Source organism: Callionymus lyra, chromosome 2 (genome assembly GCF_982586985.1).
Source record: "Callionymus lyra chromosome 2, fCalLyr1.hap1.1, whole genome shotgun sequence".
NCBI lineage: Eukaryota > Metazoa > Chordata > Actinopteri > Syngnathiformes > Callionymidae > Callionymus > Callionymus lyra.
In genome coordinates, this window is record NC_141819.1 from 11,130,931 (window position 1) to 11,158,698 (window position 27,768).

Consider the following 27,768-nt stretch of genomic DNA (forward strand, 5'->3'; position numbering starts at 1 on the left):
ACACTGTCATATTTTCAGAGGACAGTAGGGGGCGCCCTCAGCTTGAAAATGAATCAATCAATAGAATAGCTTTTTAAAGCAATAGATTATAGAGCAAAGAGTGACATCTAGTGGACTCAGGAAATAATGACACTGTTTCATGAAGCTTCATCGACACATTACTAGTTTTAATTATGAATACAATCAGGATTTATGTTGCTTTAAATGTTGATATTTGGAATTATTAGTTATTATTTTGAATTTTAATGAATTTTATTAAATCAATTATTTAATCTGATTCAACAACACTACGTTTTGATTTTATTATTTGAAGAAAACAAGTCCTACATGTGTTTTTTTTAACAAAACAAAGTTGTATTTGATTGAAAATCACTGTGATGTTTATAAACTTAAACAAATTAAACGTTGTGTCAGTGTGTGTGTGTGTGTGTGTGTGTGTGTGTGTGTGTGTGTGTGTGTGTGTGTGTGTGTGTGTGTGTGTGTGTGTGTGTGTGTGTGTGTGTGAAGCACGAGACCAGACCAGGACGAACAGTAAACAAATTTATTGTGGCGCCGACACCTCACGTCATGTAACATAGATGGAAAAAAAAACAAAAAAACCCAATAACGCAATAAATTATCTTCATTAAGCTCAGCCAGTGACAAACTGTACATCCACTGTAAATAATAATATTAATCATGAAAAAACATCTTTACAAAACAGATGGAACAGCAACACCAGGAGACGCAGAGTTTAGAGTCTCACGACATCGTTGAAGCGTCAGAACAAACACACGTTTTCTTCTTTTTCTTCTTTCTTTTAGGAAAACGCCTCGTGAACACCTGCTGAATTATTATTTTTAGAAAATTTACACCATTAATACTTTATATATATTTATATATTTGTACATATCTTCATTCACATCTGCACGGTTAGCTAGCGTGGAAATGAAATAAGGCGAGACTCACAAAACTGTGACATCACAAATCTTTTTTTTTTTCTTTTCTTTTTTTTTTTTTTTTTAAATGGTAACACTGATTATAAAGTTCTTTTTTTTTCCCTTTTTTTTCTTTTTTTTTCTTTTGCGACTGCAGCTTTGGTCTTCCGGTGGATCGAAGCGAGGGTCGACGTGGCGAGGGAGAGGTGAACACTGTTTCTTCTTCTGAGGTACGTTGTCAAAAAGGATTGTGAAGAAATGGAGGAGAAAAACGACGAGTTTGTTCTTTTTTTTTTTTTATCTCTGCCTTCATAGAACCTTTTTTTTTTCTTATCCTCTGGTGATCTCGGACTGACGCTCCGTCAAGAGTCTCTCACAGTTCCGGGTCAGGCCTAGGCTCTCTTGGCGTGCAGCATCTCGATGAGCAGGTTGTTGCAGGGCACGTCTCCGTTCAGGTGCTTGTAGTACAGGTACTCCTCGGCCTGCAGGCTGATGGCCCGGATCTCGGGCAGTCGCAGCAGCAGCTGACCGAACTTGTCCGTCTGCTGCGGGTAGTTGCACATGACGTAGTCCAGCAGCGCCGCGTTCACCTGCTCCTGGACGCTCTCCACCAGGTGGAAGTTCTCCAGGTTCTTCACGTCTGCAAGGAGGGAGAAAAAAAAAGAGGAGACGGGAGGTCAGAGGAGTCTCTGGAGTAGAAACACACTCTCTGGGTCTCTTGAGAGCGGCAGGTGAAGACAAAAGAAAGCGGGGCGCCCCCTGGAGACGCTCAAATCCCCCCGGACTCTGGAGTTATGTAGGCCAGAGTCACATCCTTAAAAAACAAGGAGTCGCCACACGAACCTGAGGAACGCCTGCCGGGCTTGTTGACATCGCTGCTCTAAATGCAACTTTGCAAAAGGTGGGGGTTGTAAGGGGGGGGGGGGGGGTGTAAGGGGGGAGGGGTCGGGGGGGTCAATAATAAGCTCACTTGGGGTTCAGGCTCATAGTTAAAGGAGGAAAATGTGCTAAATGGATGAAAGTGGAGGAGAAAAGACGAGCGTTCTTGTCATGATTAGGACGAGCAGAGCCGTAGAATATGTAATGTTTGTGTGTGTGTGTGTGTGTGTGTGTGTGTGTGTGTGTGTGTGTGTGTGTGTGTGTGTGTGTGTGTGTGTGTGTGTGTGAGAGTGAGAGTGTGTTTGTGTGTGAGAGAGTTTATGTGAGAGTGTGTGTGTGAGAGTGTGTGTGTGAGGGAGTGTGTGTGTGTGTGTGAGTTTATGTGAGAGTGTGTTGGTGTGTGTGAGAGTGTGTGTGAGTGAGAGTGTGTGTGTGAGTGTGTGTGTGTGTGTGAGAGTGTGTGTGTGAGAGTGTGTGTGTGTGAGAGTTTGTGTGAGTGTGAGAGAGTATGTGTGTGTGTGTGTGTGTGTGTGTGTAAGAGTGTGTGTGTAAGAGTGTGTGTGTGAGTGTGTGTGTGTGAGTGTGTGTGTGTGAGTGTGTGTGTGTGTGAGAGTGTGTGTGTAAGAGTGTGTGTGTGAGTGTGTGTGTAAGAGTGTGTGTGTGAGTGTGTGTGTGTGAGTGTGTGTGTGTGTGAGAGTGTGTGTGTAAGAGTGTGTGTGTGTGTGTGTGTGTGTGTGTGTGTGTAAGAGTGTGTGTGTAAGAGTGTGTGTGTGAGTATGTGTATGTGTGTGATAGTGTGTGTGAGAGTGTGTGTGTAATATTAATCCGAGCGCGGCTCACTGTGGCCTGACGTGGACCGACCCGGCGTGTGGTCGACACCTCTGTACCTCTCTCTGTTAATCTCCCTCAGACTCTCTCTCTCTGTGTTAATCCATGGAAATACACACTATATTCCGTCTCCCCCGACTCCCCTCGACTCCCCTCGACTCCCCCCGTTTCTAACAAACACCCATCAGAGCAGCGGCGGAGGGAGGTGGGAGGAGGGGGGAGGAGGGGGGAGGAGGGGGTGATAAATCAGCAGCTAATGAGGTCTAGAGAATGGGTAGAGGCTCCTTCAAGGCACTTCCATCTATGATGCACTCTAGCATGCTATTACAATGTGTGTGTGTGTGTGTGTGTGTGTGTGTGTGTGTGTGTGTGTGTGTGCCCGCGCACGGTCACCCTGACCTCCGGGTGACACGGTGCAGGGCCAGGTGAGGCCGTGGAAAGGTGTCTTGGGTCGAGAAGCTCCGTCGTCCTCCAGAGACTCGGACTAGAGCTGAACATGTTTTCAACTACACAACAATTACACAAACATCTCACGGAAAGTTTCCGGAGAGGCCGACGAGGAACGGTGCGTTCAGGGTCCGTGGGGAATCGAAGTTTCAATTATATTTTTTATAGAAGTTTATAGAAGAGACATACCTCTGCCAAGGAGCTCATGTTTCATGAACACGAGAAACATGATTGAAGAATCGAGAAAAATAAAACTTTTTTACTAACAGTTTTACCATTTTACAGTTTTACTAACACGTCATTTATTACTCGTTAAAAATCGCTTAATTTTGCTTAATTTCTCTATTTTCATCCCTTGATTCACTTTTTTCAAGGATCATATCAAATGAAATAACGTAGAATAAAACACCTTTTTTTATTATTGATTTATTGATATGTCAGAATTATAAACGATAATTTACATTTTATGTTCCTTCATTTTTTTTGTAATATTTTCCATTGTATTAATAATAATAATTGATTTTATTTACGAGGGTCTTTCAATGAACACAAGAAGTAAAATAGCTTAAAGTGTTTAAAAAGTTAATACAAAAGTAAACAAAAAGTTGATTTAAGGAAAATAAAAACACTTTAAAAGATGTTTTTGCTTTAACATTCCATCACAGAAATGTAGTTTTTAATCAAACATTATTATAATATTAACTCTAAAAACTATTTTTTTGCCCTCAAAATAGATTATTTATTCCAAAAAACATTATATTTTATTTTATAAACTATGTCATAATACATAATTGTCATAGTTATGTTTAGTGATGTGTCGATGAAGCTTCATGAAACAGTGTCATTATTTCCTGAGTCCACTAGATGTCACTCTTTGCTCTTTAATCTATTGATTTGAAAAGTTATTCTATTGAAACCCCACATCATTTTAAACTGAGGGCGCCCCCTACTGCCCTACTGTAATATGACACTGTTTCATGAAGCTTCATCGATCACTACTCACTTTTTTTTAAAACTCCATTTCCATTTTATTTCAAGTCGTTCCATTATATTTTGGCTCTTCTGGACTGACGGCCCCTCAACAGACTCACACTGAGGCCCCTGAACAAATGTGTCCCTTGGCGTCTGCAGGGACTCGATGACGTTGGAGGATCTACATGTAAATCAACACATTATCAACGTTGACAATTAGGAGGTCAGTGAACGCACCGCGGGGCTCATTTGAAAAAATACCATCAAAGACAACGTCATGCGTTTATCTCCTCATTTTACAGGCCAATTAAAAACGTGTCACGTGACCGTTCCAGGAACAGGAAGTTGATTCTCCAGGAAGTGATCGAGAAAATGATAACAAAAAGGACACAAATCAACACTTCCTGTCAGACTGTAGCTTTAAGTGTGTTAAGTGTTCTGTTACTCACTGCCTCCTCCTCCACACACACACACACACACACACACACACCTCCTCACACACACACACACACACACCTCCACACACACACCTCCTCACACACACACACACACACCTCCTCCTCTCTCTCCATCTCATCGTTCAGTCACTGTGGGACTAATTATCAACTTTTCTTTTTTTCCACATAAAACAGCCACAGTTCATTGCGGCGCCGCGTCCGAACACTGAGATGGAAACCCTGAGGTCCCGCGGATACACGGCTCGGTTTGACGAGCGATCGCGCCGCAGTCGACGACCTGAGCAACACACACACACACACACATGCACACGCACACACACACACACACACACACACACACAGAAACACGCACACAAACACACCATGTTTGAAAATAAACGCTGTGATTTTTAATTAGTCCAAACCTGCACCTTCACCACCGTCAACCTGAACAACACGTGTGTGTGTGTGTGTGTGTGTGTTGCTGGAGTGTATCTGAAGAAAAGTAGGGTGATGTCTGCACGGTGTATATCATACACTCTGGGTTTCCTCCGGACACTCTAGGGTTTCCTCCACGGCGGACGAATATTTCCACCGACTTCTATGAATCACGTCGATCTTTGAAAACGACGCTCACGTGCTTCGCTCTCGTAAACCCATGACGTCGCCGTCAGTAAAAACCGTGTCAGTCACTTCCTGCATCCACCGGCTCTTATACGAGTCTATCAAACTCTAGTTTACCGCACGGAAGGAAGCAAAGTCCAGAGGCTCTTTACTGCCCCCCCACACTGTCAACACTTGATCCACCATCAGTCCTCCTTCGCTCCAATCAGAGATCGGGGCGTCGACGCAACCCAATGACCTCCTGACTGAGGGTGGGTTCGCGGACTCATGACCTACAGCCAGGAACATGTTTGGTTGGAGGAGCTTGTTGTTCATGAGGGGGGGGGGGGAGGGGGCGGTGTGGGTCAAGGTAAATAGAAGCGGGGCAATGACCGCCCGGGTATCACTTGAAGTAGATCTTCACCTGAGTCACTGTGAGATGTTGTGTTTATTTCCCGCTCGACCATAAACTTGTGAAAGAAGCTGTGAACAGAAGCTCCGTTTCCTCACGTTTGTTCAGGTCCTCATGTATTTATGCTTCCCTCGGCCCCCCCCGGGGGTCTCTCGGCTTCACTTCGCCCGCAACTCCCGGTTGGGGAATTCCCTCCATCTGAAGTGGGGAGCGCTTTATAACGTGTGACGGGGGTTCCTTGACTCTAAATGACGGCGTGTAGAACCTGTTAGAGTTCTTTTATTGAATTGACTCGACGGATCAAATGTAGCGACGCCATCGGATCAAAAACCCGGTAATTAACGCGCTCCTAACAAAGCCTAATTAAGTTCTGAACAGTGACCTTTCGTCTGCGGCGCTGACCCGTGACTTCCTGTAGCTACATGCCCTTAAGCTAACATCCAGGGGCAAACTATTCTCGGCGCTAACGATGAATAATAAAAAAAAAACGGGTCTGAACAGTCCATCAACAGGGACTTTGGTCGGCGTGTCAGTATAAATCATGAAGGCTCAATTTAGCCGCTGACTTATCAAGCCCTCCTTCGGACCCCCGGGGTGGGGGGGGGGGCAACGGCGCCATGCTAGGCTACGAAAGGGAAACCAGAACCATTCGGGGATACATTAAGTCAAACCTGGGCTGACAACATTACAACTGTTGTTAAGCTAAACAGGTAGTGGTCGGCGCGGTTCTGTCGCCCAAGGACGGGTCGGCGGGTTTGGCAGGGGTAATGGGAGACGGGTCGAGCGGTATTGAAAGGAAAGTGCCTTAGGTATGATGAAATAAACAAGAGAAAGGGGGCGCAGAGACGAGCCGCTCTCATCGACTATGCTGGCTGGAAGGTGCTGGGGATTCATCCGGAGAAAGGAGGAGAGAAAACACATTTACATCCTCTATCGCTTTTGTCCGCCATTGTATAGCGCTTGACTTTGAGGGCTCGGACAGATGGATCCTGCCAGACGGGTTAACATCAGCGCGAGGGTTTGACACGAGGTGCATGTACCTCGTTTGTTCTCTTTCTTCCTCGCACATAAGACGGTAGAGTCGTCTCCTGGCGATTCTTACATCACGGCGCTTGAAGGTTGTTGTTTTTTTTCTTCCCGTAACTCAGGAATGATTCGTGGAAAGTGTTGCTAACCCAAGACTGACGTTTGTAGCTACACAACGAAGCTCGAACACTTTAATAGACATTTGATATCTCAATGAGTTTCTAGTGAACTTGAATGTTGATAATAGATCATCATTCATTGTACCTTAGACCATCAAAGTGTATCTTGAGGTGTGTATTCTCTGCGTCTGTTAAAGGTATTCCAGGACGATCTTGTCTTAATCCTCTCTGTTGTTAGACGCACTGAAGTCGTCTGTATCTAAGGTTTAGTGGCTCAAACTTTATCCACTTTTTGTATCTGTGTTTTGCAACAATACTTTTTGTCTTTGAAAATTGGACTGGGACACTAGCTTTTGCTATCAAAATACCACCAGGACAAGTCCGTTACAATAGACAAACAAGTTTGGGGTGCAATTGCTAATTTTGGTCGATTCCACCAAATGTAGGGAAGTCCATGACTCAAGAGATCGTAAACAAATGTCGTCCTAACATTGACTTGAAAACGATTGAGAAGCGAAATTGTTGGTACGAGATAGTCACAGCTTTTTTTTAGAGTGTAGGCCTGCATTGATAACTTTTAGTCAGAGTACAGTGTTGTCTTACTTAACATAGCCACTTAGTCCGTGTCATGGGTATCGGACCGTTCATGGGTCTTTACAAGAGTATTTTTTTAATTTTCATCAAAAGCTATAAGTAAAGAAGATAAAACCGGATCCGAGTCCCTCAACAGTTCCAGGTTTTTATAGTTCGGGAGGAGTCACCTGATCCGACGCAGCAGTTGCCGACTTAATTCCAGACGAATAAAAAGCACATTGTCTCAGCCTGACGAAAATCTACTCGAAAAAAACTTGACAATGAACCTGAAATGTGGTCTCTCTGGTTCCCCCCTCACTCGTCTCTATTGCCCCCACTGTTGCCCCAACCCCCCCATCGGGGGTGAAGCCAAACACCTTTCAATCACCCCATGACTGGGTCGCCCTCTCACCTCTGATACAGTCGGCACCGGCTCTGGTTGTTAACCTCCTGAAGCAGCTCGCGGTCGTACACGCGGCTAACCGACTGTAATGTCTGCTTAAATGAGCGCCGACAAAAAGACGCGTGTCAATGATTATCTGTCTAATTAGCCTGGGAAATTAAACATTCAAAAAAATCATTATTTAACCGGTGGTTTGTCGGTGGAATGTGATGAACGCGGGCGTGTCTCTCCGAGTGTGTAAAACCTTGTTTACATTCAAGGCACTTTTGCACCCCTCGGCTAATTACACACAGGGTTTGTTTGGGGGTGTTGCGAGGAGGGGGGGGCGCATGTCAACCTTTCTTGTTTATGATAAAGTGACAGAAAATCATTGGGGGGTCAAGTACCCCACACTCCCCACCCTCCAGTGCCCCCCGAAAACTCCTGCAGCAGCGGAGAAGGTGCCTGGTGTGGGAAGCCTCCCCTTTAATGAGACCATTAAAGGGCCCGTCTCCCCGTCAATAGATTTCTCTCATTCTTTCTTTGACAAATTTGAATTAATAATTCAGCGGCAAACGCCTGGGGATGTATATTTTCAGCATGAAGGACAGTTAATCCATAGCGTCACCCCCTCCTTCACTCCCTCATTCCTCCCACTCAGCCTTCTCTCTCCCCCTTCGCCAGGTCCTCATTTGATGATGAAGAGCAGCAGGTAGAGTGCTGACGGAGGAGGAGCTGCAACTCCTGGTAACTTCCCTGTGATTTCAAGTCCCACGTCACATGACAAGTCCACTCAAGTGCAAATCTGGGTTTAATATATTCCAGGCTGTCGGACGTTGCAGCCTCGTCCCCTCGGGGTCGACGGGGACACGGCCTACGGGGTCGGATCCGGTGTGTAAACAACTTGAGCAAGACGTCCATTTCAACACGCCCGAATAGTTCTGGTCATGATGCGACTGGGATCCACTTTCCTACGGAGATCTGGAGTTTGGACGTCAAACGTTGACGTCACATCTAAGTTATGACAGTAGCCTTACTTTTTCTCTGACAAAAGCAAAGCATGTTGACAGAAAGAACAGCAAAGTTGAAGAAATGAGTGATGATAAAAACTATTCCGGGAGATCGTGAACGCACCACCATAGGGGGGCCTGAACCTGCCGAGACATGTCAGGGGGAAAAATAGCTCGACATCTTTGACATTGTTTGCTGATGACCTGCGTGATTCAATTACCTACATGTTTCAATTCAATCTCAACTTAAACACTAATCGTTTGTTCCGCCCGAGCGTTGCTTGCGCTGAAAGCAAAAGATGTGCTGCGATGTGTGCGAGACTCGTCATGGCTTCCGTGGACTGAAATATCCTCCAGGACAAGAGTGAGGAGACTCGTAGGGAGGTGCAAGGGTTCAGCAGCGGGGGTGTAGAGTCAGAGAAAAGAGAGACAACGGTTGGAAGGGCTGAGAGAGACAGCGAGCCGGGGCACCTGTCGGATCATCTGTGCTGCTCCGAAACGTTTAATCACTGTCTCTGGTTACACAGCACGCACACACACACACACACACACACACACACACACACACACACACACACACACACACACACACACACACACACACACACACACACACACACACACACACACACTCGCACACAATCGCTGCCTTAGAGCTGGACTGTTCTCTGTCCTCCCACAAGTGGAGGCTCGTATCCACATATTCTCCAGAAGCAGCGCGACGGCACAGCAGCCACCTGACCGACGTATACATTACCGCCGTCGAAACTTTAAACACATGCCTGGGTTCTGGTCCGCAGTCAGATGAGAGGACAATGACTGATAATCCACATGCTGGCCGGCGTTGAGATGCCGCGCAGCTCTGTGTGTGATAGCAGGGCAGCAGGTGATTTATTTTTATACCTGCTTTATAATAGCTGGCGGGACTTTGTCTCTCGGAGGCTCCAGGAATTGGTCATAAATACTTTATGAAACGAAACACAATTTGATCCAAGTCCCATTCTCTGACTGAAGAGGTTAAACTCCTTCTTCGGGTACTTGTCCTGAGCTGCAGGTGTGTGTTGTCAGAACGGGTCAGCGCCTGAGAAGCATCGACATATATACGTGCCAACAAGGCTGTGCATTGGCAAGAATCGGGCGACACAATCCGTATCACAGTACAGGGGCAACAATATGGTATATCGCGATACTGTAGGAACGAGGGTATTTTTGTAGTATTGTCCAAGAACTTGACTTAGAAGAAGTCGTAACTGCTTTCGTTTGAAACCAAAATATGTCCAAACATCCGCTTTAAAAGCTGCTTGACTCACTGTATCCTCTCGTCCTCAGTCATCACAGTATCCTCTCGTCCTCAGTCGTAACTGCTCTCATTTGTTTTCAAACCAAAATATGTCCAAACATCCGCTTTAAAAGCTGCTTGACTCACTGTATCCTCTCTTCCTCAGTCATCACAGTATCCTCTCGTCCTCAGTCATCACAGTATCCTCTCGTCCTCAGTCGTAACTGCTCTCATTTGTTTTTTAACCAAAATATGTCCAAACATCAGCTTTAAAAGCTGCAGGAGTCGACTGTATCCTCTCGTCCTCAGTCATTGCCGGGATCTCGCAGGATTTCATTGTAGCCGTGGAGGACGTAATGACTGCTGCCATTTAATTGCAACATGAAAATGAACAAATGCTGTGAATATTTGCATGTTAACTGTAAATAAAAATCACTTCATTTAAATATATACCATAAAATAACTTTGATAAAATAAATATAATTTGAAAGCCAAAGTACAGTCATAACAATATCGATACAGTGTTACAGTTTATAATAATCTATACTTCTTACACTCCTGCATCCCAATGGTTTTCCTTCCTCCGCATGTGTAGGAATGTTATCGTCAGTCACACGGTATGTTTAGTCAATCTACAGCTTTGTAGTAATTATTGGCAAACGTGTGACACTAATGACACACGCAAAGTTATGGCGGCTGTAAACGTCGGGTCGTAAAGATTCTCGACTTTTCGAGTCTTCCACTGTAGCTCTCTCGCTGGGTCTTTAAAGGACACGAGCGATACGAGGGTTGCAACTTCACCAATGATTGACACGACGGCTGCGTGAATCTGATTGCATTTGTATTTTTGAACATCTGACCTGTGATACACTTCAGGGCAGAAAGAGGCCTCGCCATTAACCTCTGACTCGGATCCTGTGATGCTGTGTTTACATGGCCGACAATAAGTATGTGTGTTATTTTTATTGATGTGTCCACAGATTGCGTGTGTGTGTGTGTGTGTGTGTGCTGGCCATAAATACAGAAGTAGCAGGGGAAAAGAGAAATACTGCTGCTCTGCGGGTGTTGTGTGGAGGTGAAGACATGCAAGCGGATCAATACGCACATGGTGACTGTGGCAATTCTTCCTCCGCTGTCATGCAACGTTGCAAAGCACACACACTTAAACACACACACGCTCTAAACAAGCGTTACCAGTTGTAAATCCAGCAGCAGTGTGTGAAACATTGATGCTTGTTCGATCAGAATCAGATTTGTTGGCAGTAGCTTTTCTGGGTTTACGAGGCTCCGGAGACACGGCTGGAGAAAATTATCACCGCTGCGAGTCTGATCACTAGTCAAGCGCCACCATGTCCATGCTGGGGATAATTACCTTCACGTTACTACAAATTAGTTGTATTGTAAATATGTTACTTGTGTGTTTGTGTATATTTTGGCACATCAACGCTGCTATACAGTCTTCTAATCATCTGTCATTTAAAAATAAAAACGTATAAGGGATACAAGATAACATATTTTGTTTATTAATTCAAAAAGTTATAAACTATCTCCTCATTTTAACAATTTATAACACTTTTAACTAAAACAAAAATAAAATACAGGGTTTTGTTATATTTTGTTATTTTTCTTTTTTTGTTTAATTGGTTAATTTTGTATGTACAAATAATTTACACAGTTTTCGTTTGATAAATAAGTTCCTTCATTCATTCATTCATATCTTTACTTTGTCAGTTTCAATTAAACCTTGAACTAGTTCAAAATAGTGATGTGTTGATGAAGCTTCATGAAACAGTGTCATTATTTTCTGAGTCCACTAGATGTCACTCTTTGCTCTATAATCTATTGCTTTGAAAAGCTATTCTATTGAAACCTCACATCATTTTCAAAACTGATGGCGCCCCCTACTGTCCTCTGAAAAATATGACACTGCTTCATGAAGCTTCATCGACACATCACTAGTTAAAAATAAACCAGATATTAAAGACAAGCCCAAAGATTTAAGATCCAAAGACAACTGCAAACTACTCATCTTCAGGTGCTACTACTTCCTTCTACTACTTCAAATGATTTTCTTGTTCATTACATTAACCTTTGGAAGTAAAAATGTTCATTTGCTTGGCAAAACTTTTTTCTAAACTTGTAAATGATTATTATATAACAAATTATTATCAAACCACAAAGACAGAAAATCCTCAATAAATCCTAGGCAAGAGAGGTTAACTTTATTGACAAAAGCATTAACAAGACAGAACAAAAAATTCAAAAGCAATGTCATATCCCTCCACCTTCAATATGCTCCTAGAATGAACTCTGTCAGAGGTCAGAGGTCACCATGTTTGTCAAACACTTCTGTCTGATGAAGAATCACTTGAACGGTAACAAATGATAGAACCTTGAAGTCACTGAAACATCAAGTAAAATGCTTTTTTTTTGCTCTTACCTGAAAGAAAACAACTTTCACATTAGGTTGAACTTTTTTGTCATTTAAAATAAAATAAATAAAAGTAATTCAGTGTAAAAACCGAGCTCCTTTAGTAAGCTACATTGTTCCCTGAATCGACAAAGTCAATTATTCCGTCTACCAGCACAGATGAGTAAACATAGTGAGATCCATTTTTATCTAGGGACTGGTTTTGTTGGCAACAGAACCAACAGTGTTGGTGAAGCTTTGTTATTAAATAAAAAAATAAAAAATAAACTAATGATAATAGTTCTGACTTCGCAGTGAAGTAATAATGTTAATGAATTAGTGTTGGTGAATGGAGCGCACTAACGTATGCACAGACCGACTTGTGTTTTTCTCCCAATAATATGAGCCTCCGCAGGGTCCCGGGAAGCCCAGACCTGTCCTTCCCAGTCCGAGCAGACACCCCTCAGCCTTTTAATTGGAGCGGATCGCTGGCTAGGAAGCCGAGCGCTGGGACCAAAGCTGTAGCCACTGAGAATACATTAGCATTAGCATTGCAACGGACCGACCTGTACATAATGATAACCTCAAGCCCTCACCGGTGGGAGCGGCCCCCTCGCACACCCGCGCCGCAGTCACGTAAACAAGTGTTGTGCAGGCCCGCTGGTGAGCGGCTTGACAAACGTAAGTGAGAGAGAAATGAGTTGCCGCCGCTCGGCTGAAAAGTGTGTGTAATGAACTTGAGTTCCATTGATCGGGACTGAGAGTACAGAACCGGGGGCTGTTTGTCCCAGAAGGGCTGCCGTACGGTAGCCCCTCATAAATGTTTGAGAGGCCCGCGCCGCCTCTCTAGTCCAGACACACACTACCTGGGTGTAGACTCTGAGCACACACACACACACACACACACACACACACATCCAAGTTGATGCTGATGATGGACGGATCGCCTGCCGGTGATTGAGGGAATCGATCGCGATCTTATTTAGATGACATTTAGTTGGGGGAAGAGACGTGGAACGGAGGACGGAGTACGATTGAAGAAAAGTTTGGAGTCGATGCACTTCTTTTTTTTTCCAGTCCTTTCTCACCTTCTGCCAATTTGCTAACCGGGTTGCATCTTCCGATGCCCCCCCCTATACACTCGCCGCGCGATTGATGTTGCCTCAGACATAACTTAAGCAAACACCTGACGTGCTCCGTGGACCGGCCTCCTTTTTGACTGTTAAGTACCAGCTGGCGGGAGGTCCTGCACTTTATGCAGCCGGTAATAAAAGTTGGCCATTGATTTTCTGTAGCAGCTTGTAACTGTTAATGTTGAAACATCAATAGCAAAAGCAAAGCGCTGGTGCCTTAATAGGAGAGCTAGAATGTGGAGGAACGGCGGCACAGGCCGGACTGTAAATCACAGAATCTATCCCTGCCGATCGATACGACAGTAACTGCAAGTGTCCCTCTGCTTTCCTAATGTTTTATAATAAACTGACAGCCTGTAATAAGGCGGAGGGAGACGGAGAACCGAAGGGAGGGAGCCCGAGAGATGGAGGGCGACGGCTTCTTCCACCGGCGTCTATAGCTAGTCCACCTTAAATCACTCCACATGGGAGTGCGAAGGGAGAAGATGTTTTTTTTCCGCTCGTGAGAAGAAACTTCAGCAGCCGCGCATTTGTCTGCTTGTACTTCCTGCAACAGTAGTTAGAGTATTGATGGAGCGCAGTCAAAGTTAAAGGGATTGGTTCTCTATTGCTCTGGCGAGGCAGTGAGTTAAAGTGTGCATTAAATTGCACTGCCGACAACACTTGAGCGGTGCAGAGTTCAACGGCGGCGAGAGCGTCTTGGCCGTGGACTCTGGTTCACTGGTTTTTACGGCGGGATTGTGCAATGTGGATTCAGCCTCCATGGTGGTTGTGCATTTGGTGTAAATAGACAGAAATAAATAAATCCATCACAATAGGTAAATAAGGACATATGGTCCAAGTTCAAATCCCTCTGTCCTTTATTCTATTCATGAAGATACACAACTTTTAATAAAACGATACGAAATCCAAGGTCCTCGACGTGTAATTCCAACACTGTGAGTCTCTGCAGACAATAAATATTATACAAAATGTCAACTCATTAGCAGCTTTACCCACTAATTAGCTCCTCGGCTCCATTGTGCTTTAAAAGGCTTTTCATTCACCTCGCTGTAAATTAATATTGAACAATATTTTGCGATGTGACAATAAAAAATGGCTGTGTAATCGTTAAAAGCAACAATAACAAGCTGCTTCAAAATCTAAAACGAAAATAATTCATGCTTCATGATCTAAGGGCCCTTGATTCAATATTTCAATCAACTTTTTATCAAACTTATTTAGCTTTAGCTCATCTAAAGTTTCCTAACAATATAAATATTTAGAATAACCAGACAATTTGTTGGATTTAATTGTCATTTCAAATGTTCTTATATTTGTATGGGTTTTTAAAATAAGCATGTTCGGAATATTGAGTATAAAATCAACGTGGAAATAAGACGACAAGATTTCGGTTTTTCATCTATAGTTTCTATAGAAAATCCTGCATTTCATCGGTGAACTATTCCTTGTTCTTGGTCTCACTCTCAACCGTAATGTTCCCCAAATAACTTCCCACAGATTAAGCTATTGTTCATTTAACTAATTTCTAATGAGTCCGGACTGACAGTGATGCTCGATGGTTCTCCTGCACGTCCTCCTTCTCACGACGGAGATTTAATGCCAACGGTGGCAGCGGGTAATAGTTGTCAGCTAGAAACCGGCGGCTCTTATCGCTTGATAAAGTCTGAAAGCCTTTTAGTCAGCCAAATTGCAACAAATTCCCCTCAAAGTGGCAGCTACTCACGGGTGGCCATATTTTTTTTTTATACTTTTAGGATAAAACTGACAGAAAATAGGAAGATATATTAGGTTCATTGCTTTAGAAAACACTCCTGCTGACTCCTGACGGCAGAACACGAAAAAAAAAGAGTCTCCGGTATGATTAGTTGCCGGCGGCTGCTTGGTTGACAAACTTTGGGCTTGTTTTTATTTAGTTGTTTCCTTGTGTTAAAAGCTGATGGGCCTTAAAAAAAAGATTTGTTTGAGAAGTAGATGGGAGCCCAATGGTTTTCAATCAGTAGGTATTTGCCAGGTACTTTGAAGCTTTAAAAGCGAGTGATGAAGGAAGGTTTACACACCTTCGCTCTGGGCAGAGGTTGTTTATGAACCTTATGCATAAATCTATAGATCTGAGCTCACATGCAATCACCTTCACTGTATTTCATACCGGAGCCCACTCTGTGATTTGTGGCTCAGACGAACCCAGTAAAAATATAAATAATTCCAAATCCAAGCCAAAGAAAGCCTTATTATAACACTAGAAAAAACAAAACAATTTTGCTATTGTACGACATAAATGTAAATGTGTGTATGGATCAAAGGATAACATAAGGACCATTGTCTTGACGGTACCGAGGTATTTCCGATCCGACGTGGCGTGTTTCTATAATTAAGTTGTAAAGTGTAGCGGCGGTTATACGCTCTATTATTTGCTCCGCATCGGTCTCAATGGGTGTAAATATTGAGCCGTTGCCGCCTCCCGATGTTAATCAATCCCTGACTGAACACTTAATGATTCGGTTGGTTACAGGAAATGAATATTTGCGGGGCTTTATCGGGGAAGACGGGCGCAGGGTCTGAATTAGCCCTCTCCCCTGTTTGCCGGCCGGGGATCAGGGCATTGATCCTGAGCCGCCTCGGCTTCGGCTTAATTAGGGAGCACCTGTCTGGGAAACGCTTCCCTCCGTCTCCCATTGTTCGCTGAGACGGACGCGATAGAGACGTAGAGGGGAATCATGTTTGCCTTCTTTCATCAAGGTTAATCACGTTCCCCGTGTTTGTCTTGTTGTCAGCAGTTTGGTGCCTGACCTCGTGCGGAACAGAACGGAAGAACTCTGTCCTCACGACCAGCCGAACATGCTAATGAGTGATACTTCCTGACAACGCCGTAAATTATTCTCATCCATCAGGTAAAAAAAACACTTTTATGTAACGGGATTTAATTTGGGTTTTAAGATAAAAAAAAACAAAAACAGGAGCAGGTCAGTTTTGGACAATTTGAAGTGAAAAATAGTTGATACACATTACATGAAATTAGCTGATCACAGAGAGGCTTATTTAGTGATTAATGACCACCATTGTTACTGATAAATATGATGTCCGTGAAGGTTCTCATTCATCCAGGTCATCCAAGAGGTTGAAAAGCGAGTCCACTGGACTGTGTAGAGTTTCTAGGGGGAAGTTTCACCTCCCGTCCAAGAAGCTTATTCTGCTCCAAATGAGCTGGGGTTTGGAGCCGGTTTATAAACATGATCTAAAGGTTAGTTGAAGGTCAATTTGTACCAATATGTAATTAAGTATTTATTTTATTAGGTATTTTTGGATTGTTGAAGCGCTTTGTTACCCTGGTCTTGAAAGCGCTCTATAATACGAATTACTTACTAATATGGTTCTTGTTAAGCAAATTTCAGAAAGGTAAACAATACAAAAGTTGAAGGGATTCAACCCTGCAACCTTCAAATCCAAATGTGAAGACACCAGCAAACATTTGACCAAAGAGAACCAACTATTTGTTGATCTTCACAGCTCCTTCTCGTCGACACCCACAACGGGCTCCAATTTCGTTATTAAAAGCTTTGTCCACGGATCTGTTCCGTCTGCTGGGAACATTTAGCGCTGTGTAAAGTTTTTTCGGGGCAGCTTTCTCTGGTTCTCTTTCCTGCTGACGAGGACTGGCAGCCTCTGCCTTGCTCAATTACGTGTGATTGACTCTGACCTAAGAAACTGGTTTCGGGCTCAACACTCTCTGACCTTAATCACTGCAACCGTTTTGGCTCTTATGGAAGCCGTATGGCGTCTTAAGGGAGGGTTGATTCAACCGCAGAACCTTCCAGACTCTCCTGCCCGTGATTGAACCGGTGACCCGGTCTTCACCTTTAAACAGGCGTGTCACACTGTCACATGCCAGCCTTTCTATTAAGTAATTTAAAGGAAATCAAAGGGGCCATTAAGGGTCTTCCCGACATCAGACGACTCGTGGTAATCCCTCACTGAACTCTGACCGCGGTATCGCTCGCTCTCGACGGAGCTTTTTAATGTGTGTGACTTTCTCCGCTTACACACACACACTCGCCATCCCACAAAACAGTGAACAGATCAATGTTGGCAGAGCGATAATCTCCGTCTTGATGGAGGGAGACAGCCTTCACTTCAGACGGGCAGAAACGACAGGAGAGAGAGAGAAATCAAAGTGAAGAAGATAGACAAGAGAGGAGGAAGAGATAAGGTATATATAAAACACCAGTAGGTGGACCAGCACGCCGGGACAAGTGTTTCCTCTTCGCCGGAGTGACAAGTATGGCCCTATCTTTATCGACAGCGAGCTTAACTAAGAGCTCTTGTGATCCGCGTGGAAGTGGCCGAAGGTCCTTCAAGACTGAATGAGTAAGTTATCAGCACAAATGGGCGGAAGAGGAATTTAAAGTGTCAATCTGTTTCTCTATGATTATTTATTGGCCTATTGGACTTACATTTTCATGAATCTGGTCTATAGTCTGTAATTAAAAAACCTATATTTGATCATTAATATGACTTTTATAGGCTGTCGGTGTAAGAGTTTACGCCCTCATACTCTGGGTAACCGTGCTGACACTTCCTTAAATTCCGTTGGATTAATCTGTTCGGAAACCTGTCTCGCACAAATACACCTGCGTCGGATTCATTTCACTCGGATTTCAGATCTAGTAAAGCCCCTCCTCGTCAGTTGCCCGGCACCACCAGCGGCCCCCCCAGCAATCTTTACGTCGCCAACGCTCGCCTTCTTTTGCGGGAGACCCGGGCAGCAATGGAAAACAGGCACTGCCGGGGGCAATACACATCCCTTAGGTGGGTCTTTCATTATGGATGATGTGTCTGCCAAATTATTTAGACCCTGAGCCCCGGCATTACCCCGGCCGCACCAACAGATCCACGCAGAAACCAACACCACGCACACACTTGTTCATGATCCAATGCCCCGGTGACTCCTTCTCTCTTTTTCCACGATATCGGGAACACAAACTTATCGTCTTGAAATATTTCCAAAATATGATCTGTTTTATCTTTCAAAGACCTGGTGAATCTCTCGCGCGCACCTTCATCTCCTCAGGCGTCGACTATTGCAATAGTCTCCACAGTTGCCTCAACCAAAGAGAGAAAAAAAAAAACTATTGACCATCTTTTCCAGACTGAACTCCGCTTTTAGCGAGATGCAAGAGAAATGACTGCATGACATACAATTCTAAGCATTGGCTTTCAATTCATAAATTGTTTACTTTGCCAGGCGGTGTTAAAAAGGTACATTATCTAATAATACAAGTCTGGTTTCTGCTGAACTACTAGAAGTAAACTTTCTAGGTACATTCACATTGTTTTCGGGAGAACTCCCATCATGCTGCTGACTTCAGCAGGCAGAGACAAAAAATTACATCTCCTGGTGATGTCTGACCTCGGACACTCACGCACACACTCACATTCTATTTAACCCTTAACTTATTTTTCTACTTATCGCTTCACCTCTCTGACTGGGGGTCCCTAGATGCCTGTCTGTTTCCATCCCAGGCTGCCTCCCAGCAGTCTATCCCGGCTCATCACATCTCTGAGTCCTCTCTCTCTCTCGCTGTCCTGCCTCGCACGTCAAGGTTGAATTAGCGATGCAAACAACAATATTTTAATGTGAAACTTGTGGGGCTTTTCAATTAGAGCAACATAAATACATCTGTGTATCTATAACACTGAAGGGCAACACCTAAACCTGACCAAAGCTGCGTGTTCGCCAACATATCTCATCTTTCATTGACCAGATTTTTAACTTAAAGTAACAAAAAACAAATGTGAAACTTACCTAAACTGAAGAGGACCAGGAACTTGAGGCAGACAAACTCCCGCTGGTCCAGCTGCATTGCTCGAAGTTTAGCCACCAGTTCCTGAGCGTGGCTCAAAAGGTTGTTGAGGGTCGCCCCTGCCTGCGACGCTATCACCGCAAAGTCCACCTAGAATATATAGAGTTCAAGTTGAAAACTCGCTTTGTCACATAGAAGGTGCAGCGAGAATATTTGATTTTTGCTTAAAGACAACTTAACCTTTAAGGTTTCTAATATGTGTTCAATGAATTTACAACTATAGACTTGGTATAAAAAAAGAAGAGCCATCATTTTATTCTGGTTGTTTATGCAAAATAGACAATGTAAAACAATGTAAGCAAGCTGTTATTTTAATTATTATTTTTTGTTATAGAGTGTATATTCGAGCGTTCGAAACAAATGTGTTTGCTCTATCCCTTGTGTTGTCTTTGGAATAAGGTGAATGACGTCCACCGCACACACACATTTGTTTGCACAAGGGTAGGAGGTATTTAAAAAAGCAAACAAGAATGTTGCTCGATGGCTAAATGATGATTGGCAGATTTATAAGAAGAAAAAAAAAAGGGGTTTGCAAGTGTACATTAATTTCTGCAGCAGAAGCACATTTGTTTGGAAGTCAGGTCCTTAGCTGCCACTCACCGTAAGCAGCAGCATATTAAACTTTAATATTTATTGACAATTCATTACCATAATTGACTGAGCGAGCAGAAGAAGGGCTCGGCGTGAGCCGCACCTGAATCCCACAGTGCCGGCCACGGTCCAATTAAAACAGCTCTGGCTTTAACAGACGAACAATATCACAATTAAAATGAAGATTGTTGTGACTTCTTTTTTTATTTTTCATTCAATATTCTCATTTCCTGCCATCTTTCTTTACCCCATTCCCCTCCCGCTTTAAAGCAGGGGGGGAAAAAGAATTATGGCCCTGTGAAAGTAGACACTGCCCCCCTTCTGAGGTGTCAATCAATTTACATAAAATCAACTGTGCATGAAATAACTTCATTGAAGGATTGGACTGTTGATGGTGACGCCTAGGGTTATTGCCTCCCAGCATTAAGTTAAAAAAGAGGGGGTAAAAAAGACTTTAATGTCACTATAGCAGACTTAGCACTAACCCCGGTGACCCGCATATCAATCAATCAATCAATAGTCTTTTATTACCTCTCCTGCAGAGACATCAAGACGACTTAAATGAAAAACAATTCAAACCTGAGCTCTGCATGAAAACCACGAAGGCTTTGTGTTGAACAATATGGATGTGTATTCTGCTGGTTATGTAAGTAAGTAAGTAAGTCATTTATATTTATATAGCGCTTTTATAGAAGAGGGTCACAAACAGGGTTATGCTGACTTTGCTAACAGTAATAACCAGGCAGAAAAGGAACATTGATTTCAGGTCCTTATTTATGTCCCTCATTTTTGTTGTTTTCTTTAGGCAACGGCACCATTTAAAAATTCTGTTTGGATAAATTTTGAGTCCTGTCGTCTCATCATTTAGTTTTGTCATCTGATTTTTGAAAGCACTTTCGAGTTTAATTTTTATGTGACTTTTACATCAAGGTCACGATGACCTAGCTAAGAGAGAGTGGGCAAAAATAATTGAATGAAAAGAAAAAATTTCAAGATAATATAACAGTTGTTTTGTTAATAGATAATATGTGTCATTTTCCATAATTGATGATATGAATTTGAACATGAGAAAGTGAATAACGCAGCAATTATCGTTAGTATCTGAGAAGCACTCATTCAGTGTGTGTGTGTGTGTGTGTGTGAGTGTGTGTGCATGTGTGTGTGACTTTGCTTTGGGTGGTTTTACTACTGTCTTCTAAATATCCCTGGTGTTATGGTTGCGCTGTCACCCCTGGCCAAGGAGAGAATAATAGGAGATAATGAACTGTTTCAGAGGCTCGCACACAAATCTACACACACATGCACACGTTCACCTCCCTCCCCTCTCTTAACACCAGCTGTTCATTAACCAAAGTATGCAAACGAAACCAGCGCTCAGCACCTCCCCTGACTGTCAAAATCCTTCTCCTCCTCCTCCTTAAACTGCCTAACATTGCACTTTCTCTGTCCATCCTCTACAAACGCGTCTTTCCATCTCCTCTCTCGTTCCGTCGTGCATCTTTCAATACGTTTTATTCTAGATGCTAAAATCTCACTGACTTTTCTTCCTTCCTGTCGAGTCATTACACCTGGTCAATAACAATTAAGATCCTCCTGTTGAACGCGTCTCTATTCCTCTCTTGGAAAACTGCAAATGTTCGAGGCAGGAAAAAGCCAGCGAATCCTGAATTCAGCGCACAAACCTTTACTCTTTCAATATTTATGTGGGCATCCGTTGTTGTAAAACATTTGGTTGGAGTGCATTGTTTTGTAGAGGAGCCAATTATTAATTTATGACACTTCATCTTGCTGACTGCCCTGCGACTGGCCAGGGTGTCTTCTCAAAGAGCCCATTTGTATTTTGTCTATTCTCTTTGTTGAGAGTTGCAGGCGTTTTTTTTTTTTGCTCCTTCTGGACTCCTGTATCTCGACAGTGTCTTTGTAGAAATGATGGTTTACAAACACACTGCAGTGTCAACTGTGGTCTTGTTATTATTTATTTATTTTACATTAAATATTAATGTTTTTTTTGTTCAAAAAATTAAAATAGGATATGATGATTGGCACATATAGTTAGAAAATTCAGGAAAAATAAATGTACAAAACAATTGGAGAAACTATATTTTCTTTTTTAAATGCTTGTAGTAGTATTCTGACTGAGAATACATAACTCACAACCAATGTTGTTGCATTTGGTTTGAGAAAGGTATTTAAATAAGTCTTATTTTACTTAACTGGCTTCTAAATACTACTTCTCACCTTCATTCAGAAGTAGTGAACAAACAGATCATTTACTTTATAAGTCATCAAGCATGTAACTGTGGAAGCGAAAGGTTCATTCAATGTTTATTTGTGGTTAAGGGCCTTGGTTTTGATTCCTGATTATAAGATATATTTGATTGTTTTCAGAAATATTGGTGTGAAATGAGCTCCCTGGCAGAGGTATGTGTCATCTTTGTGATTTTTATTTAATTTTTGAAAAATTCAATTTCTAATAATACTTAAAAAAAGAACACAATGTGAATCATTTTTTTGTGAAACAGCTTATGATAAGATAGTATGAAACGATTCAGTGTACCAAAAACTCTTCTTCCTTTATCCACTTTGAATCTTAATGCCTTAAAAGACATCAAAATAAAGCCGTAAACCATCTCTGGTTGAAGATGAATTGTTGCCACTCCATGTCATCAATTGTTTCTTAAATAGAATGAAAGATTTGTAATATTTTGAGGGCGTTCGAAGACTCACCTGTTGACCAGTCACCAATAAAATTGAGCCTTCCTTGGCGTGCACGACCTGCCGGAAGATGTGGTCAAGAATGAGAAGTTCACTCCAGCAGTTCTGCAGCAGCTTCATCTGGTCATCAACCTGTTTGAAAAACACACATACAAGAGTTAGATTTTACAATGTTTATTTCCCAAAAACACACTCAGGACATTAGCAAAGTGCTGAGTATAATGCTAGTCTTTAGTGTATATCCCAGGCTAGCTTGCTCACAGGTCAATTGGTTGAGTTCTTTTTTTTAATCCTGCAGCATATGCATAACATCCCTGTAAGCAGTCACATGCTTTCTCATGTGAAAATGTTCACAATCCTCTTTATCTGTTTGCCCGTTGCCATCGGTGAGTGATCCCACGGGTGATAACGGTTAAGGAGCCGGCCAGTTGTGGGATCTCAGGGAAGCGCTGGTGAAGAATGAACCAAAACAACCCCGTCCATTGTAACACCTTCTCTCTTCTCATGGCGGCCGTGTTAATTATTAGTCATTCTCGCCAGACTCAAACAAAGACGAGACATTAGGAGCCGTGGAATGAGGAAAATGCATGAGAATATCTCGCACACCTGATTTTACCTAATTGACCAACTCTTGAGCTCAAAGGCCTCAAAGTCTGGAAACAAAATACTACTATTTCAATATCCGTTAGATCTGTCAATGATTAACTACCAGCCGAAAGAAAAAGTATGTTGGTCAATCTTTGTAGTTGCACTGTGTATTGTGTGATATTAGTCGAGAGGAAGTCCATTTAAGTTTAAACATTCCGTCTGCATCTGTGGACATTTGACTTGATAAGATAAGACAGCATCTGTTTGGCTGGGGGTCCTTAAACTGGCCAAAAACTAGTAACACTCCATAGATCAGTCAGTATATTGATCAATGCATAGCAATGGTGGGGAAGGTTATGTTTTTGCATGGTAGACAATTCATCAATACATCCAGAGGAACTTGTTTGATACGCAAGGTATGCGCTTCGAATGCGTCGTTCCTCCGAGTTTACTGGTCCAAGTTGACAAAATCACCAACTCTTTTATTCCCCATTTGTTTCTTTCTTCAAGGCCTATCTTTTTTTTGTGATACATGTTCAAAAAGAAATTCATACGCCTTCATTAAAACCCCCAAAGTTGACCGCATTGCGTCTCACCCCCATCCCCGTCCCGGTCTCAAGTGCTCTGGAAAGCGCCTCGTAATTGTGTCTGTGTGTGTGTGTGCATGTCGTGAAGGATAAGCACATGTAAAGCCAGGGATCTTCAAACGACCCCCTGCATGTCAGTGCTGCTGGCGAGCAGTGGGGTCCTCATCAAAGAGCTGTCCTGACTCTGCCTGCCTGGAAGCTTCTCCGTGACAAGAGGTTCTGGTCATCAAAGGGGAGCCGCTCAGAGCGGGTGACGGTGGGTGATAGCAACTCAAACGAGGACAAGGGACGCGCCGGCGACACGGCGAGACTGGTGACAGGCCGACAGACGTAAGGGCAGGCCCGGGTTGAGGTTCAGTTCGATGACCTTTTAAGTGCCAGTGACACGCGCTGTTTCCTTGACAAGCTTTTCCTTTGCTCTGTCAAAAAAAAAAGCAACACTCGTGGCGCCTGATGGCAAAAGATAGGCTGCCTGCTCAGATATTATGAAGTTTCTGACACGGAGCAGACGACTGCCTCGACTTTGTTTTGCATTTATTACTCGTACGAGCAGAGACACTCATGGTCATCACATGTATGTGTCCCGCTCCAGTCTTCGCAAGGAGTTCACCACAAAGAGTTTCGTGTATAAAGGTAAGACAAAGGAAAAAAGGGGAAAATGTCTTCACACTTAAATTATGTTAAAATAAAGTTGTAGTTCTGAAAAACAATCTCGGACTCGCGACCACTTATTCTTGTTCTTTTTCCTGTCTTGGTCTCGACGGTCTTGGTCTCAGGTTCGCTTCGTCTTACCCAGTCTTGGGCAGGTATACAGGTCTCGAAGCTAAATGGACCGTGATTCTTTTTCTGTCGTTTAATAATAGACGTGACACAAATGTTGACACACCTCGTTGACAGTCTTTAAACGAGTCTTTTACAGTGTTTATATTATGTGTCTTATTTTGTCTATGTCTCAATCTTGGTAAAAAAAAAAAAAAAATCTTGGCCTTGACGCTGTCTGTCTCTGTTTAGTCTTGGTTGAGGTAGTCTCGACTACAAGGCTACTCTTACCATACGATGTAAAAGGTTATAAATAGATTTAACATGTAAGAAGTTGACCTCTTTACGTTTCACGACATCATAGAACGCATGTTGTGTAGAAAAGCTAATTATTTTCTAATTGAACTGATGGAAAATTTCCCCCCAAATCCACATTTAATTCTACTTTTCGAAGCTATGATCTAGTAATTACTTTTATATTATCTGCAGTGGTTTGGTTAAAAGCACCAGAGGAAACACCGAGGGAAGGAACTTCTACTCGAACAAGCCCGCGATGAAAAATACATATCCTCCAAGAAACCAATTTAACGCCTTTATGATCGTTCAGGAGAGCGGGATCAATGCCCGGATCAATCGCTTAGCCCATAGCTTTTGTTCAAAACCACCGGCTGAGATTAATGGGCTTTTCCAGAGAGAAAGGTAAGAGAACACGAGTGCGAGGGAGAATAAAAGTGCCAAACGGGGAATGAAAGAATGAGAAAAGACTTGGGGGATATTGAGAGAGTAAAACATCGTGATTAAGAGCAGACGTTCACCCCCATTTCTTGGCGAATGTAAATTAATTGGAAATGGAGCATTCAGATACTCGCTGACAAACGTGATGTTTATTCATCGCCCCCTGCTAAGAGTAGAGCAATTATCCTACTGTGTCGAGTCAAACAGGCCAGTGCAGGAGAATCACACCCGCTTTCTTGTGGCCAAGTCTTGGTCTCGTGCCACGAGCATTGTTCGGAATCGTAGACTACGGCGGGATTTAACGAGAGTACACAGCTGGATCTGATTTTAATAAGTACTTCCATTTTTGATGTGGACTAATGAACAGATTAATGGAATCTCCTTCTGTGGAGCCCTAATGAACTAAGATACTCTTTTTTTTTCTCTCTCTCTCTCGTATTGGGGCGAGAACACATGCACAGGATGTGGGTTTATCAGCCTCAAATGCCTCGCATGTAAACAGTAGTTACTGTGTCTCTGTGCTGGATGGGAATCAATGCCGTCTCAGACAGGTGAGGTTTGAAGATCACATCAATGCGCGTGTCTCTCTTGCAGCCGTCCTTTGGTGCAATCCTAGCTTGGCATCTGTTCGCCTTGAGCCAAACAGGCCGTGTATTCTTCTGGGAACATTAATTCACCTAGAACGGTGTCTGTTGTTTCTGTGTCGCAAACTCTTAATTATGTCTAGCAAGAGCCCAGTTTAGCTCCTTTATTGAATTCAAAAAGTGAGTTGCAGACTTGGAGAGAATTCACACATGGGATGTTTTTCTTTTTCTACCATTCACCAATTTTTTCTTAATCAAACTGCTGTATCTTATGGCTTAGATTGTATTTTATATCATTTAGATTTGATTCTAATGCTACATTAAGTCAATATTAAAGGGCAAATGTGTTGATTTAAATTGATCTTGGACCTCTATTGTACTTGTGGTTCAAAGCTTTGCACAAAACTCTCTTTTCATTTAAATATTTACATAATTAAATTATCTTTGTCACTAAGCGCCATTGATCCCGGAAGTCTCCACCTCCAAGGGACTCATTGTATAAACAAAGTGGGGTTGATTATCGCTGGTTGGGGGAGAAGTGAAGCCATTATAACGGCATAATGGACTTCGCTTTCATAACCTCTCATTCGCCCAGATTTCAGACGGGGGAGAGTTCTATAAAGTAACCAGTTCAAAACATGGTCATGATGAGGGACTGGAGAGGAAGACATCAACATTTATAACATGTGACTCAGGAGAGTTTGGTTTTGTCATTAGTTGCCCTTTGAGTGTCAGCTCAGATGACACAGTTAGAGGCCATTAAATTCCACCACAAATCATTGTTGGCAGCCAAACATTTTAAAAGCCACAAATAGAGTTGTATACAATCGGGGAAAAGGCGATTGTGTGAGTGACAAAATCCTCAGGATGTTCCAGCTATGTGACCTGGAGCGAGGAGGAGGAGAAGGACGGATCTTTGGATTAACTTCTTTTTTTTTTTAACTGAAACTGGTGAGAATAAAAAGCATTTTCCCACACCGGCTCCTGTTTGACATAGCACAGAGTCAATTTGGGCTCCAATCTACCGTGGCAGTGTGATAAGAAGCTGGGAAAGTGAGCAGGTGGCCCCGAGACGAAGAGGGAAGGTCCATTTATTGCGTACAGGCTGTTAAGTGTGTCGTGTCAGTGGCACCTGTTCTCTGGGCGCGTGTATTTCCAATACAAGATATCAGGTAGTGAAGAATAGCCCTGCGCTGAGCTTGGGCTGAGCACACAGAAACCTTAGACTGTTATTATGTCCCTAAACAGCAATAGAGATGCCAGGGGCCATCTGGGAGAACAAAAATATCCCACTGTTAGAGGTTTTGTTGTTTTTCTGATAGAATGAGAAAGTGGCAATTTGCTTGCTAAATTGTGTTTGTTGTTGATTTTAAAACACAGTAGTCATGTGAATTTAACATCATAAAAAATAAGATTTTCCTGAATTAAATTGATTAGCTATTAGCACATATGGAAAACTATCTGTAAGGTTATTTGGGGCAGTATATATATAAATAAATATAATACTATTGGATGAGTGCAAAAAGTTATTTGCGACTCCAGGAGTGCCATTGTGTTAGAATCCAAATAAACCAAGTAGAAGTGTGTGCGATGCAGAAGGAAGAACACCTCGTTTTGTCAAGGTTGCTGACCACGGCGTATCCTCCCGTGCCTGACATCAGGGCTGTGATTTGGTGATGTTGCAAACATCTTCCCGAACTTTCCTTTTTTTCACTTCACGCACGACAGACGCAAGACTCAAGTAAAGCGACAGGAAAAAATTAAAAAGAAGACGTGAGTAGAAAATAAGTGTAGGTTTGTTTGTTTGCTGCTGAGAGAATAATAGAGATAATAGTAATTAAATTAAACTTTGGATTAGAGCTCAGGAAGGTGCGGGTGTAAAAGAGAACAAATGAGGTAATGAGAAAAGAGTTGCATGCGA

At 42.8% G+C, this 27,768-nt stretch overlaps 1 protein-coding gene across 2 annotated transcripts in view; it reads right to left on the bottom strand.

Moving 5' to 3' along the window:
* Window positions 1-521: 521 nt before the first annotated feature.
* nr5a2 (nuclear receptor subfamily 5, group A, member 2) overlaps window positions 522-27,768 on the bottom strand; it is a 49,202-nt gene continuing 21,955 nt past the window's right edge. For both annotated transcript variants that reach the window (XM_087783515.1, XM_087783516.1), the window contains exons 5-7: window positions 22,607-22,726; window positions 19,231-19,378; window positions 522-1,557 (exon numbers count right to left, since the gene is read on the bottom strand). In XM_087783515.1, the coding sequence (XP_087639641.1) occupies window positions 1,310-1,557; window positions 19,231-19,378; window positions 22,607-22,726 (516 nt within the window). In that variant the 3' untranslated portion in view covers window positions 522-1,309. The remainder of the gene's footprint in view (window positions 1,558-19,230; window positions 19,379-22,606; window positions 22,727-27,768) is intronic.